The following is a 20,259-nucleotide window of genomic DNA, read 5'->3' on the forward strand; positions in this document are numbered from 1 at the left end:
CCGTCTGCTCCCATGTTCATGTCACTGGCCGATTTGAATTCTCAGGATAATTGGTCTCTCGTATCAAAGGATATCTGGCCCCAGCTGTCCCAGCAGACATTGTGACCTCCCAGTAGATGTCTCCAGCAAAGGGATCCCCCCACCCCTCTCTCTTCTCCCAGGCATTCCCGTGTGTCCTTTCTCTAAGACCCCACCCCACCCCCACTGCCATTCCCACTCCTACCCTCCCATCCCCAGATTTGTCTTCAGGCCTTTGGGTCCTCTGGCCACTGCAGGCTGTCCTTCATATGTGGCCTTAAGGAATAGGATCTGAATTGTGATCCACCGTTGGAGGGCACTTCCCCTTAGTAAAAGGTGTGATTCTTTCCCTTTAAAAAGACAGAGAGAAAGAGAAAATGAAACTGGTCTCTTGTGGGGAGTTCCTGTTGTGGCTCAGTGGAAACGAAGCTGACTGGTAACCATGAGGACACCTGTTCAATCCGTGGCCTCGCTCAAGGGGTTAAGGATCCGGTGTTGCTGTGAACTGTGTTGCAGCTCATAGATGCAGCTTGGATCCTACATTGCTGTGGCTGTGGTGTAGGCCAGCAGCTATAGCTCCAATTGCACCCCTGGCCTGGGAACTTCCATATACTGCAGGTGCGGCCCTAAAAAGACAGGAAAAAAAAAAGAACACCAAAAAAACTGGTCTCTTGGAAGAGAGCAAGCCCCCAAACCTGGAGGGGCACCCACAGAGGACAAACAGGTATGTATTTGTTTTGCTTCCTAGGGGATCCTACATTGGGTGAGAGGCCAAAATTGATGCCCTCTAGAGCTGTTCCAATGAAACAACTTGGTTCCAAAGAGGAGAGTCCTCTACTTTACACCTAGTTTGTCTCATTAGAGCCCCCACTGGTTTGTAAGAACTTCAAATACAAAATCCTGGCACCTCAAAGATCATCTAGTCCAACGCTGAGAAGGAGATGAGGGCCAGAGAAAGGAGAGAACCTGCCTGAGGTCAGCCTGATGACCAGAATTCCAGCCCAGAGTCCCTGACCACAGTCTGGTGTCCCTCCCTTTGCTCTGATTCTTTCCTAATAGCGGACATAGAAAAGTCATAGGCCCCCCTACCCTCATCCTTCTCATGCTGCCCTTTGACTGTACAATGCGGAGGGAGTGCCTTCCGCAGGAAGCTGGGAGCCACTCTGGAACAGAACTACTGGTTCTCTTCTGCAGTATCCCAGTAGCCAGGATGTGCCTGGCACATAGTAAGTGCTCAATTAGAGTATAATTGGGCTTGCAGTGTTGTCCCAATGTCTGCTGTTCTGCTAAGTGACGCAGTCACATATATACATATATACACACACACACACACACACACACACACACATATACATTCTTTTCCTCACGTAATCTTCCATCATGGCCTAAGCTCAGTTAATTTTTAAAGACGGCGTGCACAAATGCTATTGCCTAGCCACGACTTTAGGAGATCCCTTTCTCTCTCCGAACTTCAGTTGTTGCAACTGAAAAACATGGAGAGTCATTCCACCCTTTTAAAGTTATTGCATAGAGTACATACATGTAAAATCATTTTGCAGGTTGTGAATATACCCAATAACATAAAAATGTATAATTATTATTATAAAAATGGATGTTTATGATTATTTTCACATTTCTGGATAAGGAATGTGACTTTAAAATGCTAAATAAATTAGTATGCCTACTGAAGTATTAGGGAAGAAGTATGGATGTCTGCCGTTTACTTTGAAATTTATCCAATTATAAGAGGATTCATAGGTAGAAGGATGATAATAGGTAGACAGGTGATTAATGGATAGATAGAAGGATATGCAAGAAAACAAGAGTAAAATATTAATAGTATATGTGGTGTATATATAGGGGTACACTGTAAAATCCTTTCTATTTTTGTGTTTTATAGTAAAATGTTTTATAGTAAAATGTCAGGTCAATAAAGGCACCGATTCATCCTTGAACATTGAGCATTGAGCTCCTTCTATGCCTGCCAGCTAGACCCTGGAGTTTGAGAATAGAGAAGTTCTGTTTGGTCGGGACCACTGGCATGTGAATAAACCATTACAAAATAATGGAAAAGTGATCCAGTTTGGGAATTCACAAGGGGCTGAGAAGAAAGAGATGTGGTCTGGAGAAATCAGGGAAGACTTCATATGAAGGCAGAGGTGTGGAGGGTCAATGGAGTTTTTCTAGACAGAAACTAGGAGAAAGGTGTTTTAAGAGCAGATCACAGTGTAGCCAGAGTGGTACCAAGTGTGACCTGGCTGGAGTGTATAATGGGCACGTCCACACAGCCAGAGGGCGGCCAGTTGGAATAAAGAGACCTGGCTGTAAGAGCCAGAAAGATGGCCAGGCAGAAAACCCAGGGCATTGGCCAGTCAACCACACTTATGAAGCACCTACTATGTGCATAGCTCTAAAGACTGAAAAACAGTCTTTCTCATGCAGGAGTCAAGTCCCAGGCTGCCTGGCTGGAAGCCCAGAACCTTCAATCTGGCAGGAAGAAGCAGGTAAGGCTTGGGAGGGACAGGTGAGAATGAATAGCTGTCACTACGCATTCCAGACTCTCCCACACACACTCTCGCTCGCCTGGACAGCAAATAGTTCAAGGCCACGTTGTGTTCCAGACCCACGGCCTCTCCTGCTCCATGGACTTTATCGTTTATCATGAAAGCTCACCTTTGTCCCATTTAATATTTTTGCTTCAAAGTCTGCTTTGCCTGGTATTTGTATTGCCATTTTTCTTTTTGTTATGGGTCTTATTTATATGGTGTAGCATAGCTAGATATAGTCTTGCATATTGTGTCTTCTCCTTTCTTGTGCTCTCTATGCTAATTCATTTTTCATTTGATTGGGAGTATATCCCCCAATAATATTTTCAGAAAAGATATATTTGGTATACATCCCAAATCCTTGTGCTCCTCTGTTTGCCTTGCATGTGAATGACAGTTTGACTATCAAAGTCTTTTTTTTTTTTTTTTTGTCTTTTTGCCATTTCTAGGGCCGCTCCCGCGGCATATGGAGGTTCCCAGGCTAGGGGTCGAATTGGAGCTGTACCACCGGCCTACACTAGAGCCACAGCAACGTGGGATCCAAGCCGCGTCTGCAACCTACTTCACAGCTCACGGCAACGCTGGATCCTTAACCCACTGAGCAAGGCCAGGGATCGAACCCGAAACCTCATGGTTTCTAGTTGGATTTGTTAACCACTGAGCCACTTCGGGAACTCCTCAAAGAGTCTCTTTTTGTGTTGTGTAAACAGTGTTTTCTGTCATTCATGTTTCAGAAGAGAAGCCCCAAACATGTCTGATTGGGTTGTATTTTTTTTGGTCTTTTTGTCTTTTTAGGGCCACACCTGCCTGCGGTGGGCGTATGGAGGTTCCCAGGCTAAGGGTTGAATCAGAGCTGTAGCTGCTGGCCTACACCACAGCCATAGCAATGCCATATCCCAGCTGCGTCTGTGACCTACACCACAGTTCACCAAAACACGGGATCCTTAACCCACTGAGCGAGGCCAGGGATCCAACCCAGAACCTCATGGTTCCTAGTCAGATTTGTTTCTGCTGCGCCTGATTGGCTTGTATTTAGATTGTAGGTTATTTGTCTTCTTAAATCTGATACGTGCAAGATTTTTCGTTTACCTCTAAAACACAGAAATTTCACCTCACTTTTCAGTGGATGGAATGCATATACTCACCTGCATCCCTCCTGAAGTGTCACTAATATAGGAGTAAATGAATACAAATTAAAAATCATATGCCCACATGGACAAAAAGAATAGAAGCAGCAGCAGTAATAAAGAATATTTTAGGAGTTCCCGTCATGGCACAGCGGAAACGATTCCGACCAGGAACCATGAGGTTGCAGGTTTGATCCTTGGCCTAGCTCAGTGGGTTAAGGATCTGGCGTTGCCCTGAGCTGTGGTGTATGTCACAGACATGGCTTGGATCCAGCATTGCTGTGGCTGTGGCGGAGGCCGGCAGCTGCAGCTCTGATTCAATGCCTAGCGTGGGAACTTCCACATATTGCAGGTGCTGCCTTAAAAAGCAAAAAGCAAAACAAAACAAAAAAAAGAATTCCCTCACTCCAAAAGACCAAGGAATTGGCAGCACCAGGTACCTCTGGAAGGAGGATGAAGGTGGAACCAAAACAGGGACATTGACTGAAAGTCTATGTAACATCAGCTTCCCTCTCCACTCTCTGCACCCAGAAGAGTGCCCTTCACAAAGGAAGATTGGAGAATTCATTCTCCGGAGACAGAGGGTCTCTGTCCAGGATGACACCAGGCAGAGATGACATCATGAGAACCCTATTTAAAACAGGGAATCTGGGAGTTCCTGTTGTTGCGCAGCAGAGACGAATCTGACTAGGAACCATGAGGTTTCCGGTTCAATCTCTAGCCTTGCTCAGTGAGTTAAGGATCTGGCATTGCCACGAGCTGTGGTGTAGGTTGCAGACACGACTCGGATCTGATGTCGCTGTAGCTGTGGTGTAGGCTGGCAGCTGTAGCTCTGATTGGACCCCTAGCCTGGGAACCTCCATGTGCTGTGGGTGTGGCCCTAAAAAGAAAAAAAAAAAAAACCCAATAAAACAAGGAATCTGAGTTCCCTGATGGCCTAGTGGTTAAGGATCCAGCATTGTCACTGGTGTGGCTGGGGTCACTGCTGTGGCTTGGGTTCGTTCCCTGGCCTGAGAACTTCCACATGCTGTAGGCAACCAGAAACAAACTAACCCCCCCCCCCAAAAAAAGCAGAAAAAGAACAGGATTCAAATGGGAGTTCAAGCACTAAATAATGAGACTTCTAGGTTCTTTTCCACTTAAAGCTCTGGCAGCCAGGTTTATATCCCCCAGCAGAGTTTCTCCAGCCAATGCCAAGAGAAGAAGACCTCTGACATGGAAACATCACTGATATTGAAACTGCCCCAAGGAAAACACCCAAATTGGTCAGGCCATGGTGAAACCCATGATCAACAAGTACCCCAGAGCCTAAAAATTCAGTAGGATTTTTAGGTGGATATGCGTGCACAGTCAGGAATCCCCAGATATTTGAGAATATTCTCTGATGTGGAAGACTGAGGCCAAAACAACACGTGAGAAAAAAAAATTTTGAAAAGAAGGGAGATGATGTCAGGCAAGGGTCTTCATATGTTCAAAGGATGAGACAGCACTGTATCCATGACATAAGGTTATGTTGTTAGTAAAAAGAGCAAAAAAAAAAAAAAAAAAAGCCCCCCAAAACCTCTCAGAAATTAAAATATGAACTCAGAGTTGAAAAATTCAGTAAATGAATGGGGGACCATTTCTCATTACCTGAAAACGATCAGCAGCTCAGCGGTCCCCAGGGCAGAGCCAAGCAGATGACAGGTCTTTCAAAAGAATCAAAGACTACAAGGAAATCCTTCTTCCCAACTTATGACCTACCTTCTGTGCCTCAGTCCACCTGACCCAAGAGCCCAATTAAGTCAGAGCTTCATGAACAATGAACCTGGGTCCCAGAGAGAATCATGCACCAGCCTGACCATTGTCAGGCTGGCTTCCGTATTTTCCCTATGGTTGGCTTCCATATTAAAAACAAAAAAAACAAAAAACTTGTGGCCACACCTGTGGGATATGAAAGTTCCCAGACCAGGGTTTGAATCCAAGCCAGAGCTGCAACCTATGCCACAGCTGAGGCAATGCCAGATCCTTTAACCCACTGCTCCAGGTGGGGGATTGAACCCACACCTCGGCAATGACCTGAGCTGCTGCAGTAGGATTCTTAACCCACTGTGCCACAGCAGGAACTCCTGGCTTCCATATTTAAAAGCTGATTTTCCCTGAGAGATCTGGTCCCCAGAATCTGGTCCTTGGGCCCTCACCGGAATTTCCAAGTCTAAAGTGCATATGCATTTACATTTTAACATTTCTGAAATTGAGATTATATGGCAACTGATGGCATCTGAGCTCAATAAAACATGCTGATAATTTGCCAGCTGTTCTACAGTTAGTCATGGTACTTCATGCACTTTTTTCTTTAGGCTTCGCGACAACTTCCTGAGATGAGTTTCGGCAACCTCGTTTTGAATGCCAAGAAATAGATTCCCTGGGGTGAAGCCACGCAAGGCAGCCTTACACTGTGTGGGTCGTGGGTGGAGGAGTTAGTGTGGATTGAGTTCCTGTTCTCCTTACCACCAGCTTTAAACAGAGTATCTCACTGGGGTCTCCACAGTCCTCTGCTCCCTTGACGGCTGAGGAGAGTGAGGCTCAGAGAGGTTAAGCAACATGCCCCACCTCACACAGCCAGTAAGCATCAGGGCCAGGATCTGAACTCTTGCCACAGCTATGTGGCTGGTGCTAGGGACAGCAGCTACATTCCCATAGGAACCAAGCCCAAGCTAGGGGAACCCCAGCCCAGTCCAGAGTAAGCCCCTCTGTGCCCTCACCCCTCTGCTGGAGCTCCAGTGGTACTCACTGCATGAGCCTGTCCTGGGCCGGGTCCGAGGGGTAGCGCTTGGATCTGCCCAAGAACAGGGACCGGTACCGCTGCCGATGGTCCTTTGTCTCCATCGCCTGGGTGTTGAGGTAGCGCCCCACCCCTACAGGGTTCTGCACCGGGGAGAGGAGGCAGGGTGTTAGCAAGCTGGATGCCTGCCTCGGAGACTTGATCTCAAGCCCCGTCCCTCCCAGGCTCCATCCTCCATCCGTTATCGGTTGAATTGTGTTCCCCAAAGCGTTGTGTTGAAGTCCTAACCCCAGGACCTCAGAGTGTGACCTTATTTGGAAATAGCTGCAGGTGTCATCCGTTAAGATGAGGTCCTACTGGAGAAGGGTGGGTCCTTAATCCAGGGGGACCAATGTCCTCATAAGAAGACACACACGGGGGGACGAGCTGTATATTTTTAAGCTGTGCCTTTCTTCTGGTCTCCCTTACAGCTCTTGGAGTTCCCCTCATGGTGCGGTGGAAACGAATCCCACTAGGAACCATGAGGTTGCGGGTTCGATCCCTGGCCTCGCTCAGCGGGTTAAGGATCTGGCGTTGCCGTGAGCTGTGGTGTAGGTCGCAGACACAGCTCAGATTCCTTATGGCTGTGGTGTAGGCCAGCAGCTACAGCTCTGATTAGACCCCTAACCCCGGGAACCTCCATATGCCGCAAGTGCAGCCCTAAAAAAAAAAAGCAAATATATATATATATATATGTACACACACACACAGAGCTCTTCAAAACCAGGCAAAACTAACCTGCGCTACTGAAGTTACACCTGACTTCAGCAGTGCAGGGAACACCCGATGGGGAGGGAGGTGGGGGGTGGAGCCCCCGGGGTGCAAGAAAGTGCTCTTCAACCCTCTGGAGGATGGTTTCCCAGGGACATTCTGTGACAATTCATGGAGCAATTCACTTAGGACTTGTGCTCTTTTCTGTATGGTTGCTGGACCCCAGGAAAAGGTGGGCTTAAAAACTGGACAAGAATGAGAAACGGAATGAAGCCGATGCTGGATGCCATCTGGTGAATGAGGAAGGCAGGCACGTGAACCCAAGAGCCTGGCTGTCGTACAAGCCAAAGATTACATCACTCCGGCAGGGGAGGGGACCAAGGGGGGAGGGGGCAGAGGGGTCCTTGCTCGACTAGGGATAACGGACCAACTCCCACAGCTGCCCCTGAGGCCCCAAGACAAATACAAAGAGAAGGGTGGGAGCATATTTCCCTGGGAAAATACGGGTGGGATGGCTCTGGGGTGACGCCCCTTAGCGCAGTGGTTCTCAAACTGTGGTGCCTGGAACCGCAGTATCAGCACCACCTGGGAGCTCGTGAGAACTGCAGGTTCCCAGGCCCCACTCCAGGCTTACTGAATCAGAAGCTCTTGGCGTAGGGCCCAGCTGTCTGTGGTCCAGCAAGCCCTCCGGGTGATGCTAAGGCCCCTCTAGTTTGAAAACCGCTGCCTTAGAGAAATGAGACTGGGGGAGCAGGGGTTAGTCCCTGGTGGAGAAAAGAAGTGGGAACCAGCTCCCTCGGAGCATCCATTCTCAGGGGGAAGGAGACCTTGGGGCTGCCTGCAGAGGCAGGAGAGGGTTCCCTGCTCCTGGTCCCCTACTCAGACCCACTCACCCAGCTCCCCAGAATCATCTGGTAGGCCTTCATGCCTATCCGCTTGGAGGACAGCAGGAACGGAGGCCGGTTGACGTGTTTGCATTCCTTCTCTGGAGGAAGCCACATACCGGGACCAGACGTGGCCTAGGGGTAAGAAACAAGGCTGAAAGCTGGAGAAGCCTGGCGGTGGTCAGCCTGAGCCAGGGTGGAAGTGGGCTCCAGGCTGCTGACTTCACCCACCTGGCAGCCCTGGGCCTTGAGCCAAGGACCGTGGGAGCTACCCTACTTACCAGGAGCCCGTCCCCTGGAGGTGAAGGGGCCCTCCGGTGCCCTCCTGACCCATGCCACCTGCTCTAGCCCCCACCCCTCAGCCTGACACCTCTTTCCAGGTTCCGGAGGGTCCAGAGAGGTGCTCCAGACCCCAGCCCGGGGAGTGGAAGCCGTGCAGACTTTGAAGCTAGATGAGCTCGTTCCCATCCTGGCTCCTTTGCCCCCTTGCTGGGCAGTCTGAGCAAATCCCTTCCTATCGCTGGACCTCAGCTTCCTTTTGTGAAATGCAAAAGATGGTCCCTCCCTAAGGGGAGGCCTGGCCAAGAGCAGGCATTCAGGACATGTTGGTACCATTTTTTCACTTCTTTTTTCTTTTTTTTTTAAGGGCCACAGGTGCAGCATGTGGAAGTTCCCAGGATAGGGGTTGAATCAGAGCTACAGCTGCTGGCCTACGCCACAGTCATGGCCAAACCAGATCCAAGCCACATCTGCAACCTGCGCTGCAGCTTGCATAAACACCGGATCCTTAACCCACCGAGTGAGGCCAGGGATCAAACCCGCATCCTCATGGATGCGGGTTTATTTCCATTGAGTCACAATGGGAAGGCCTCGTTTTTCATTCCTTGGCTCCCACCCCTTCCTAAGTCCTTACCATTCTCCCCCACTCCAGGGCAAGGGGCAGGCCCTGCTTGGAGAACCAACTAAAGTCCAGGGCCTACTCAGACCGTGGGCTACTGAGCCCCCAGAGAGAAGCCCACCCCTCTCTTGGATGAAGCAGCTGTGCATCAGACACCCCCCGCCCCTTCACACTCTGCCCTGCTCCAGTTTCACCCTGGTTCTCTCTGCAGGGGAGGGAGAGGCAGAGACGGATGCTGGCTGGCACTTCCCTGGGCAGGGGTCCAGGCTGTAGGCTCTAGTACTAACCTCACTGAATTCTCACAGCCTCCTGGTTACACTCACGGGACAAGCATATGAACCCCGATTCAGACAGTGAGAGGGAACCGACCCAACGTGACCAGTGAGTTCAATCCTGGGACCTCCTGGGATTGGGAACCGGGTGGGTCTGCTACCCCAAGCTGAGCTCTCCCCCGAAACCATCACTTCCACCCCATCCTGCCCATGCAGGAGAGCCCCCTTCCAAGAGAGGAGGGATGGAAGGCCTTGGGGGAGACACTGACTAGTTTTCGGGGGCACTGGCTAAGGGTGGCCCAGTAAATTCTTTCTGGAGGGGTTTCCGGGTTGCGGGAAACTTTTGAAAAAACTCCGCGCTTCTTATTGTGACACGAGTTAAGTTCTTCCACGAAGCTCTTAAAATTCATCAGTTCCCTGGGCCTTTTTTTCTGAAAAATAGAATGGGGGACAAAAAGATACCTGTTTTGGCAGGGAAAGCAAGAGCTGTTTCTGGACCCTTGCCACAATCAGAGACAAGCAGGTGGCCACAGAAGGAGGCCACCATCTGTCCTGCTGGCCACTGTTCCACAGCAGGCCGTCCCACAGCCAGGCCAGCCCACCCCCAGCCAGGTGCATGGAGATGCAGAGACCCCGCCAGGCATCTCTAACTGTCCCCTGGGATGAGCTGCACACTGCAACCCTCTTGCTTTCATCCATTTCTCCTTTTTTTTTGGTCTTTTTGCCTTTTCTAGGGCCACTCCCGAGGCATATGGAGGTTCTCAGGCTAGGGGTCTAATCGGAGCTGTAGCTGCCGGCCTATACCACAGCCACAGCAATGCGGGATCCAAGCCACGTCTGCGACCCACACCACAGCTCACGGCAATGTTGGATCCTTAACCCGCCGAGCAAGGCCAGGGATCGAACCCTCAACCTCATGGTTCCTAGTTGGATTCCTTAACCACTGAGCCACAACGGGAACTCCCATTTCTCCTTTTTTTCACTCCTTTCATGGATGTTTGATGAGTCAGGCTTTGTTCTGAGCAGGAGGAACAGTCCACGTGTTTAAGAACCAGTGTGATGGGCAAACCCACGGGAGGCTCAGGGCAGTGAAACGACTCTGATGATACCGTGAGGGTAGATACACCTCATTACACATTTGGCCAAGCCCAGGGTGCCCCGGATCGCAGGTATAACACCAAGAGTGAACCCTAATGGGAACGACGACCTCTGGGTCGTGTCTGTGTTGATTCATGCATCGTAACAAATGTTTCCCTCCGGGGTGGATTATTGTTAGTGGGGGGCTGGGCATGTAGGGGGTACAGAGGGCACACGGGAACACTGTGCTTTCTGCTCGCTTTGGCCATGAACCTAAAACTGCTCTTTAAAAAGTCCGTTATTATCATTATTTTTGTCTTTTTAGGGAGACACCCTTGGCATATGGAGGTTCCCAGGCTAGGGGTCTAATCGGAGCCACAGCTGCTGGCCTACACCACAGCCACAGCCACACAGGGTCTGAGCCACATTTTTGACCCACATCACAGCTCATGGCACACCGGATCCTTAACCCACTGAGCGAGGCCAGGGATCAAACCTGCAACCTCCTGGTTCCTAGTTGGATTCGTTTCCGCTGCACCACAATGGGAACTCCCCATTGTTTTTTAGATGCTACAAAATATTATCCTGGGGCCTGAGTGTTGGCAGTAGGGCCTGAGGAGGGTGCGAGGGCCCCCACTAGGCTGGGCCGGACACCCCTGGTAGCTGGTCATGGGGAGGCCTAGGAGGCCCCCAGAGAGGAGCCAGGCTGCAGGGCTCCTTCAGTGGCAATTTACCAACTGATCCAAATGTATTTCACTCTCCCACTCCCCACCCCCAACCCCCAGGCCCATGGCGCTCCTAGCATCCCTGATGCCCTTTGCTGTAGCGCCACCCCCTGGTAAGAGTCTGCATTGTTTTCACTCGAGATTGTTTCTTTTTCCGTTAGCGTGTAAGCACCACAGGGCCAGGTTCCCCTGCACCTCGACTACCCCCAGCCCAACGTACACATGAGTGACTGGAGACGAGAAACAGGTGTTTAGACAAATACTTACTTCAGTCCAACCGTCGTGAAAGCAAAGCCCAGGGTGCTCTGGATCGCACAACAGGAATTTAATGGGTGCAGGAAAGCGGGGGTGTAAAGCTACACTTCCTCCCGTTTCCTCTCCTGGCCCTCCAGGCCTAGTCAACAGGACACTGCCACTAGCCCAGTCTGCTGAGCTGGGTCTCTGGTGCCTGGGAAGTGTTTCCAAAATAGCAGGACAGAGAAGACATCCTGCCTCATCCAGGTTCCGGCAGGCCATCTGCACCTTCTCGGCAGCTGGAGCCGGGGCAGAGGGGAGGGGACTGGCAGCAAAGTCAGACAGATGCCCTGGGGTTCAAATGCTGGCGCTGGCCCCACACGGTGCAGGCTAGCCTCAGCTTCCCCGGCTAACACAGCCAGCCATACCCCACCTTTGCTGTGAGGGGTGGGGGAGCAGGGTGTGGGAAGAGCGGGGCACACGGGGGGTGGGGGTGGTGGGGGGGTGGCTGTGGATAAGCAAGGCCTGTCTTCCTGCAGGGGAGGTGACACATACCTGCACCGAGTAATGTCCATAAGGCTGGGGCTTGCTTCGGTCCCCAGAGAAAATGTCATAGGGGCCGCGGGTGCCCATGGATCGTGCCACGTATGCCTCGATGCCACTTTTGAGGGTGTAGGTGCCTGGGGCCAGACCACTCCCCTGGAACAGAGCGCAGAGGACAATCCTGGCAGATCATCACCCCCCCACCCCAGCCGTCGGGTTCCCCACCTGCCCTGGCTGCTCCCCCCTCCCAGCCCCAGGGCTGCGCAGGAAGGCAGGTGAGGCCTGGCCGGGTGCGGGGGATACCTGAGGAGTCAAGGGGGGTGGCTTGTTGGTCATCCTGCACATGAGGCCCTCGGAATGAGACCGGTTCCAGGCGCTCTCCTCCAGCTTCATGTATGGGTTCCCCTTCTCCCCGTAATTTCCAGGGCCCGGATAGTAGTTCTGGGGGTGGGGGAGGGACAGAAAGGCCATTAGTCCCACTCCCTGTGCTTCTGAGTGCCCCCAAGGAAGAGACGCCCCTGCCCAGAGGGGAATAGGGTTTTCAGAGCCCCTGTGTGTTAACAGCACCCTCCCCCTCCAACTCATAGCACTGTCGGCCTTGCTCAGACCTTCAGTGCCAAGGTCAGACTCCACCAGGTCCCCACTGGTCTGTTCCCTTCCTACATCTGATGCTTCAGCCAGAGTGAGGCCTTTGCTGGTCCCCAAACACATACGATTCTGCCAACCTCCTTGCCTCTGCTTGCTGGTGCTGTTACTGCCATCCAAATGCCTTTCCTGCCTTCTTGCCCTTGGAAAGTTCTACTAATCCGCAAAGGCAGCTCCAACGTCATCTCTGCTGGGCATGAAGCCTTCCTTCCCCTTTCACCCCAACCGCAGACAACTGCTTGTTTTGGTGGTCTCGGAAATCCCATCCCTTATGCCCCTGTGTCATGGCCCTGTATTGACATGAATGGGTTTCTCACTGTGCTGTGAACAGTGCTGTGACCTGCAGGGACCTGGAGTCCCTGGGTTCGAATCCTGGCTCTGCTGCTCCCTAGCTGAGTGACCTTGGGGATGCCACTTAATCTGTCTTAGCCTCTGGTCCATATTTTTAGCATAGGAATAGTAGTACTTTCTTTCAGGGTAATGAGATGAAATGAAATAATGTCTATAAAGCCTCCTGCATATGCCCAGCCCATAGCTGGAGCCAACACCTGATAAGTTGGGGTGCGGTGGCTGCCTTGGTGTGTGTGGGGGTGGGTAAGAGGGGAGGAGGTCAGAGAGGTTGAGAACTGTGGAATGACCATACGGGGCCTTAACTCCCAGGATCTGAAGTGTGTCCTTTGTGTGTGGAGTGAGGAGAGCCACCCTGCAGTGTGGCGGGATTGGTCAAGACCCGTCTGGAGGTTTGCTGCTGCTTTGCACATTTTAGCCACACGAGGTCGCTGCTGCCCCGCAGATGGCTTAGCCCTGCCCACCTCCAGACTGGGGAACGTCCCGGGAAGCAGCCGAGAACTGGGCTGGCCAGGCAGAAGGGGCAGGAAGCTCTGCTGGAGGAATCAGGCCACATCAGGCATTTGTTCACCCTCGAGGAACAGGTCTGCACGTTGCTTCCTTCCAGGGCCCCGGGGTTTCCAGGGATATTTAGGAGAAAAGCCCCAAAGTAGGAAGGTAAATGTGTTAGGTGCTTCATCAGCCTTAACCTTTTGGTCCTAGAGGCAACCCAGGGAGATCAAATCAGCGCCATCTGCAAACAGCAGATGGGAAAACTGAGTCTCAGGCAAACCTCGTGTCCAAGGCCCCACCTCTTAAATGAGCAGTACAAGGGTTCCGACTGCAAAATCCACGTGTGACCTTTCTGAGCCTCTGCTGTTTGCCAGGCATTGTGCAAGCACTGGGGGTAGGCAGGCAATGAGCACCGCCACCTCTGAGGAGACCTTGGAAGTGAGGGTTATAAAGGGGTGAGAACAGCCGCTGCTCCAGGAGCTCACAGACCAGGCAGATCCCAGTGCTGGGTGCCCTGTGGGCAAAGCCTTCATGCCCCTTTCAACCCTTCAGGTTCAATAACACACCTGAGATGGTGGGAACAGCCGGGATTTTAGTGAGAATGTTATGTTTCAGGGTTTGGGGGATCCAGGCAGAAGGGAATGATTCTGGAGGAAGAGGTATGTGGGAATGGAGAAATTGTCACTTAGTTTTAATGGCATAAATTATCACAACCTTGTAAATCAACTATACTTCAATAAAACTTTTTAAAAATGTTTTTAGCTGGACCTAGAAGAAAGAGGAGGATTCCAGAAGATGAAAGGAGAGGGCGCCCCAGGTAGATGGGCTGGGAAGGGCAGCTTTAAGACCGCTGGGCCAGGTACGCTGGGAAGAGAGTGGGGAGGTCATAAAGCCTGAGAGCTGATGCTGAGGCATGAGGGCGCTTAGGTGACTTGGGCAATGGGAGGCAACCAGGAAATTAGCCACGGGGCTGTCCCCAGGCAGCAGTGAGCTTGGCTTGGGCCTGTGCGGAGGTCAAGGGGATAGAAGGACAGAAGGCAGAAGCGCGGGCCCCACCACTGCTGGGAACAAGGTGCCCCTGCATTTCTGGCTCTGGCCACTGGGTGGCGCCATTCCTAGGGAAGAGCGGGCCTGAGGAATGAGCTGCTGTGGGTGGAGGGAGGCAGGCCGAGTTTGACCGGCCTGGAGGACCCAGGGTGGGAATGTGGAGCCACTTGCAGGGAGCCTGGCTGGTCAAGAGAGATCACCCCAAAGAGGGTGGTGGGGAGGGCCGGGGCTGGGAAGGAGGAGCAGTGCGTGGAGGGAGGATGGCAGAGGGACTCCAGGGCTGCAGAGCCCTGTGTCCCCAAAGCCAAGAGAGGGCAGGTGTACTAGGAAGGGGATGGAGGCAGAGCCCAGTGCCAGGAGAAGGCATTAGGGTGCGGGTCAACAGCCCCGTCCTCTTGGGGATTTGCGGGCCCCCAAGGCAGGCGTCCACAGCTTTGTCATTGGCACTAGGATAGCCCCCAGGGAGAAGTTAGCACTCCACACAGGTGGCCTTTGTAGGCATGCCCTGCCAGCAGTGGGAGGACAACTGGAGGGACCAGAGGCAGGAGGAGGCCACGAGGTTCCCAGCCCAGGTCTCACAGCCGGATGACAGCTGAGAAAAGCAACTGGCAGAAGTGAGCTCCCCCAGGGAATTGCTGTCCAGCCCTGAGCCTGGAGAAATCCTACAGGGCCTGGTGAGGTTACTGCAGGAGCAGATATGGGGACCAGAGAGGAGAAGAGACAGCCGGCAGGGAGAGACAGGCCACGGGACAGGAGGAAACAGACAGCATCTGATTAGTTCCCCCAACCCCTCTGCCATCGGTGGGGCTCTGACCTTAGACCCTGTTCTCCAGATCGTCAGGTGAGCCAAACCCAGGGGTAAAGTGCAGCCTAGGATTACAGATGGGATGCAATCCTGCCTCTGCGGCTTAGTAGCTCTGTGACCTCAGGCAGTCACTTTGCCTCTCTGTGCGCGCTTTCTCATCTGTAACGTGGAGGTGATAGCGCCTGCCTCACAGGGGGTTGTGAGGATGACATTAATTAGTACACTTGGTGCTTAGAAGAGTGCCTGGCACGTGGCAAGGGCTGTGTTAAGTGTCAGCTGTTATTACTTTAGATTTGAAGGTAATGACTCATTTTTAAATGCCTCCAGGCTCCCCCTCTCCCTACAGTGCAGCTACAGCTTCTGCACGAGTTTGCATGGGCTGCTGGCTCGGGGTAATTTCCAGGCTGCGTAGAAGGTTTTGCGGTGGTGAGGTGTGGAGGAAAGGCCCTGGCTCTGGGCTTGGATGCTGTCCTGCTTGCCAGCCTGGCTCCCTTGGCCAGATGTTTATCCTCTCTGAGCCTCTAGGGCCTCATCTGGAGTGGTCGTAAAAAAATCAGAATGTTTCGGAGTTCCCCTCGTGGCGCAGTGGAAAGAAATCCGACTAGGAACCATGAGGTTGCGGGTTCGATCCCTGGCCTTGCTCAGTAGGTTAAGGATCCGGCGTTGCCCAGAGCTGTGATGTAGGTCACAGACACGGCTCGGATCCCGCGTTGTTGTGGCTGTGGTGTAGGCCAGTGGCTACAGCTCCGATTGGACCCCTAGCCTGGGAACCTCCATATGCCGCAGGTGCGGCCCTAAAAAGACAAAAAGACCAAAAAAAATTTTAGAATGTTTCAGAGTGCCTTGTACTTAGTAGGCAGACATGCGCTTAGTCCACAGAGACTTACTGCATGCCTACTATGTGCTGGGTGCTGCTAGGACCTGGGAACTCTGCAGTGAACCAACTGGGCAGATGTGATCCACCCTCAGGGGCGGCTGCGCGGGGGTGGGGTGGGGGGGACACAGAACACACTGCCGCCATCGGGACTCCTGAGAAAGGAAGGTGGCACCTCGTGGGTCAGGACAGACCTTGGAGCTGAGGGTTGAGGGATGGGAAGGACGTCCTTAGGCCAAGGGGCCACTGGCGGGGGTGGGTGGCATTTCTGGCAGTGGGAACAGCAGGAGCAAAGCCCCCCTCTAGGAAAAGCCACATGCTGAAAGCTCAGGGCACATTGGAGGCGTGAGGAGGACAAGAGTGTCTGGCACAGAGAGGGAGTACCAGGGAGGAGGGGCAGTGCTGGCAGCACGGGTGTGAACCCCGCCTTCGGCCTCAGGACCTTATTGAGCTTGAAGCCCACTCAGCACCCTCCCACGTGGGGTCATCTTCCCGACTCACACCGATGCCCCTGCAGCCTTCCTGCCACCCCCACTCCTACCATCACCTCCCATCTGGACACCTCCAACCCTCACCCCCACAAGCATGTAAGTCAGGCCCTCTCCCTGTCAAATCCTTCCAATAGTGCTTGGAATTAAACCCAAAGGCCCCACCTTGCTGGCAGGTCCTCATGTCCTGTCCTCACTTCTCTGCTCTCATCTCCTCCCACCCTCACCCACAGATCCCCTGAGTCTCCCTTGCTCGCCTACTGCAGGCTTTGCTCAAGTGCCACCTCCTCCCAGAGGTCTTCCCTGACTACCCTGTAGAAGGCACCTCCACCACTCACCATCTCTCCCTGTCTCATGGCCCTGAGGATATGTGATTTGCATCTTTGTATTGCTATTTCTGTCCCTAGGACCATGGCTCCATGAGAGCAGAGACCTTGTCTTTGTATCTGCCGGATCCCCAGGGCCTAGAACAGTACATGGCACTAGCAGGTGCTCAACCATTATGTGCTGAATGGGTAGATGGATAGAGATGGATGAGTTTGTTGAGCACCCGGTGTAGCTGGGCTCTGCACTGGCGACTCAGAGATGAACCAGACCTGACCCTGCTGTCAGGGAGCTCCTGGTCTGGTTGGGGAGACCCAGGAGCACATGATAGCCAATGGGCTCGGACTGTGGCACTGGGAAGCCGAGGGGGTGTGGGTCCCAGAGGAGAGCCTGGAGACAGTAAGGGGAAGGGAGCTTCCAGCCCCACTCCACACAGGCTGCAGGCTCTGCCGATAGAGGGGGCTTGCACACCTACCCCAGTGAGGCCTCGGAAGCGAACCTCCCCGGAGCTGAGTAGCCCCCGAGTGCTGCCCGGCTTCTCCTGCAGCTGTTCTAAGAAGTCTTTCAAGTTGTAGGAGCCAGGCCCCAGCTTTTCCTTCTGCCCCAAGAGAAGAGAGAGCAGTGAAAACTTTGAACCTAGGCATGTCCACTTGGGCAGGAGCTCCAGGCATGATGTGCTCCTTAAAGGATGAGCTCCCCCTGGCCTGGGAGAACTCTGCAGGCCACCCTTGGGGTAGCCGGGACTGGACAGGACAACCGGGCACCCGCAGTGGGGCGGCCTGGGGCCCAGGGGTCTACCTGCAGCCGCTTCTCTCTCATGATGGCCTGGTACTGGAAGTGGGGCAGCTGGGTCAGCCGGGTGGCTTCCTGGGCCCTGGCCCAGCCTGTGCCCACCTCCCTCTTCAGCTTCTTCTTGCTGAAGCAGGTCTCCTTGGAGCCATAAGTCCCAGGTCCTATGTGGGACTGAGGCAGAGCACAGAGTGAGGCCAGCCGCACCCACCAGTCTATCCACTGAGCAAGTCTTGGCCACGCTGTCACCCTCTCCCGGGGGGAGGGGTGGGTGGACAGGCAATGCCCCTCTGGGGCCCCCCTCCCCCAGCCCCCCAGCCTGGCTCCGAGGGGCACGGCACTTGAAGTGCCGTCATGATTCTTTTGTCGCGGGCCCCCTTATACTTCAGAGAGGTGCAGTAACCCGTTCAAGGGTCCCCAGCCAGTCTGTGCAAGAGATGGAAATGGAAGCCTGGTCTCTGTGGCCCCAGCCCGTGCTGTTTTTTATTTTTTTAATGATAAAAAATTTTTTATCATTAAAAAATATGTTCATTATAGTTGATTTACATTGTTCTGTCAATTTCTGCTGTGCAGCAAAGTGACCCAGTCCCAGGCTGTTTCACTGCCGTCCTGCGTCTATCAAACAGGCCGAGGCTCCGGCTCTGAGCCGAATTGTGAGCTGTGGACTGAGGGCCTGGACCGGTGTGAAGTATGCTCCCTCCTCAGCGCAGCTCATCCAGGGGGGATGGGGGTCGGGGGGGTCGGGAGGGAGGCAGGGGGGGCAGTGGCAAGACCACGTGGGAGAGTCGGGAAGCCATGCAAACCCACCATGTCCAGGGAATAAACCCTGGCGTCCGGGGCCCCTGTGAAGGTGCTGAACTTCCGACTGGGGGAAACAGCAGAGATGTCCAACCTGGGAGGGACAGACACCTGGTGAGAGGGCAGCACTGGGGGTGGGGAGCTGGTTTCCATGGAAGGCGAGGTTGCGGGGCTGGCCAGGGAAGGATGGACAGGGCTGCGCCCACCTCAGGGTCTCTGTCCTTCCAGGTTCCCTCTCCCTAGATGCCAGCCTTGCCTGGTCCCCTAACCCTCTGCTGGGGGCCCTTCCTCAAGAGTCACCGTCTCAGTGCAGCCCCCACCCCACCCCCCTCCAGCACTCGCCCGCTCCTTCTCCCAACTTTTTTTCTCTATAGCCCTTATCACTATCATTTTATATATTTTTCTCTTCTCTTAGCCACTCCAGCCACCCCTCCCGGAACAAGAATGCAAGCTCATGAGTAAGGGTTTTGCTGTTTTGTTCACTGTTTTATCCCCAGATACCAGAACTGAGCCTGACACATAGTAGGTTGTGTATATACCATTACATATATATATATGTAATGATATATATCATTTTATACACACACACACCAGCTATATCATATGTATGTATGATACCTGGGCTGAAATCCTACCCACAACTTTTGGGCTGAGTGACCTACTATGAGCCAGGCCACCTGACCTCTCTGAGCAGCACATAGTAAGGACTCCTGAAAGGACTTTAAATAATATCGCTGGTAAAAGGGAAGGGCAGCCGGCAGAAGGGGGTGAGAAAATCCCCCCCCCACGCCTCCCTGCCAGCCCTCCCCCTCCTATCGCTCCCCCTCCCCCGGGCTCCAGCCCCCCATCGGAGGGCCCGCCCCACCACACGCACCTGCGGCTCTGCACCCCGAAAGGCGCCCCAGGGAACCACTTGGTGGCCATGGCGTTGGCCCGCCCCGCCGCGGTGAGGTCCTCGCAGAACTCGGACTGCTGGACAACTCCGGGCACCCTGGTTGGGCTGGCGGCTGCCACCACAGCCACCGCTGCTGCCACGGCAACCGAGGCCTTGTGATCTGTGATCCGAGAGGGGACCAGGCGTTGCGTGCGTCTTGGCGTGAACAGCGCCGGCCGGCTCGCCTGCACCGTCCCCGGATTTTTCCGTTTGGCGATGCACGTTTTCACCGCTACCTTGCGCGACACCCTTTCCTGAGCCCTGCAGAATTCATGGCCCCCCGCGGTGGTTAATATAGATGCCGTTTGGTCGGGGTTTAGAGTCATCAGTTGGAGAACCGGTTTTGATTTCTTGCTTTATCCCAGCGGCCAGCACGGGGCCAGGTAGAGCAGAAAGGCCATTTAATTGTCGCCTTATGCTGAGGGGAACACCGAGGGCCACAAAGAGGGCTCGATTTGGGCAAAGAGCGTTCCGTTCCTTCTCCACTCTAGAGAGAGAAGGGAGGAGAAAGAGGGAAGAGGCAAGGAGAGCCAGCGAGTGGAGGCAGGAATAAGGCGACTGGAAAGGAGGGAGGGAGGGTTCCTGGGACGGAGTCTGGATTCAGTCCTTCCCCACATAAACCTCCACACCCACTCTGGATAGACATTGTGCAGGGTGCCTAGGACCCAGAGGTGGTCCCTTCCTGGAGAGTTTAGTGGAGGAAGGAGTGACTATACAGGGTGGCCAGATCTGTTAGACAGGGAGACCTCTGATCCAGTCTGTGAGTGGGTAGGTCTGGGAAGACTTCCTGGAGGAGGAGGATTCCTCCAGGAACTCAGCATTGAAAAGTATGTGTGACTTGCTAGATAAAGAAGGGAGTTGTTTGTCTTGTTTGTTT

The 20,259-nt window shown here is 53.3% G+C and overlaps 1 protein-coding gene across 1 annotated transcript; it reads right to left on the reverse strand.

Annotated features, from left to right (window-relative positions):
• Nucleotides 1-239: 239 nt before the first annotated feature.
• LEXM (lymphocyte expansion molecule) lies at nucleotides 240-19,453 on the reverse strand. Its single transcript, XM_047788965.1, has 10 exons — nucleotides 19,323-19,453; nucleotides 18,458-18,542; nucleotides 17,660-17,824; nucleotides 17,337-17,459; nucleotides 12,142-12,279; nucleotides 11,851-11,994; nucleotides 9,529-9,690; nucleotides 8,099-8,224; nucleotides 6,465-6,598; nucleotides 240-368 (listed from the first exon to the last, which is right to left on the reverse strand). The coding sequence occupies exons 1-10, from the start codon at nucleotides 19,370-19,372 to the stop codon at nucleotides 296-298; spliced, it is 1,200 nt and encodes a 399-aa protein (XP_047644921.1). The 5' UTR covers nucleotides 19,373-19,453; the 3' UTR covers nucleotides 240-295.
• Nucleotides 19,454-20,259: the final 806 nt, after the last annotated feature.

The sequence above is a fragment of the Phacochoerus africanus genome, chromosome 8, assembly GCF_016906955.1.
Source record: "Phacochoerus africanus isolate WHEZ1 chromosome 8, ROS_Pafr_v1, whole genome shotgun sequence".
NCBI classification, from domain to species: Eukaryota; Metazoa; Chordata; class Mammalia; order Artiodactyla; family Suidae; genus Phacochoerus; species Phacochoerus africanus.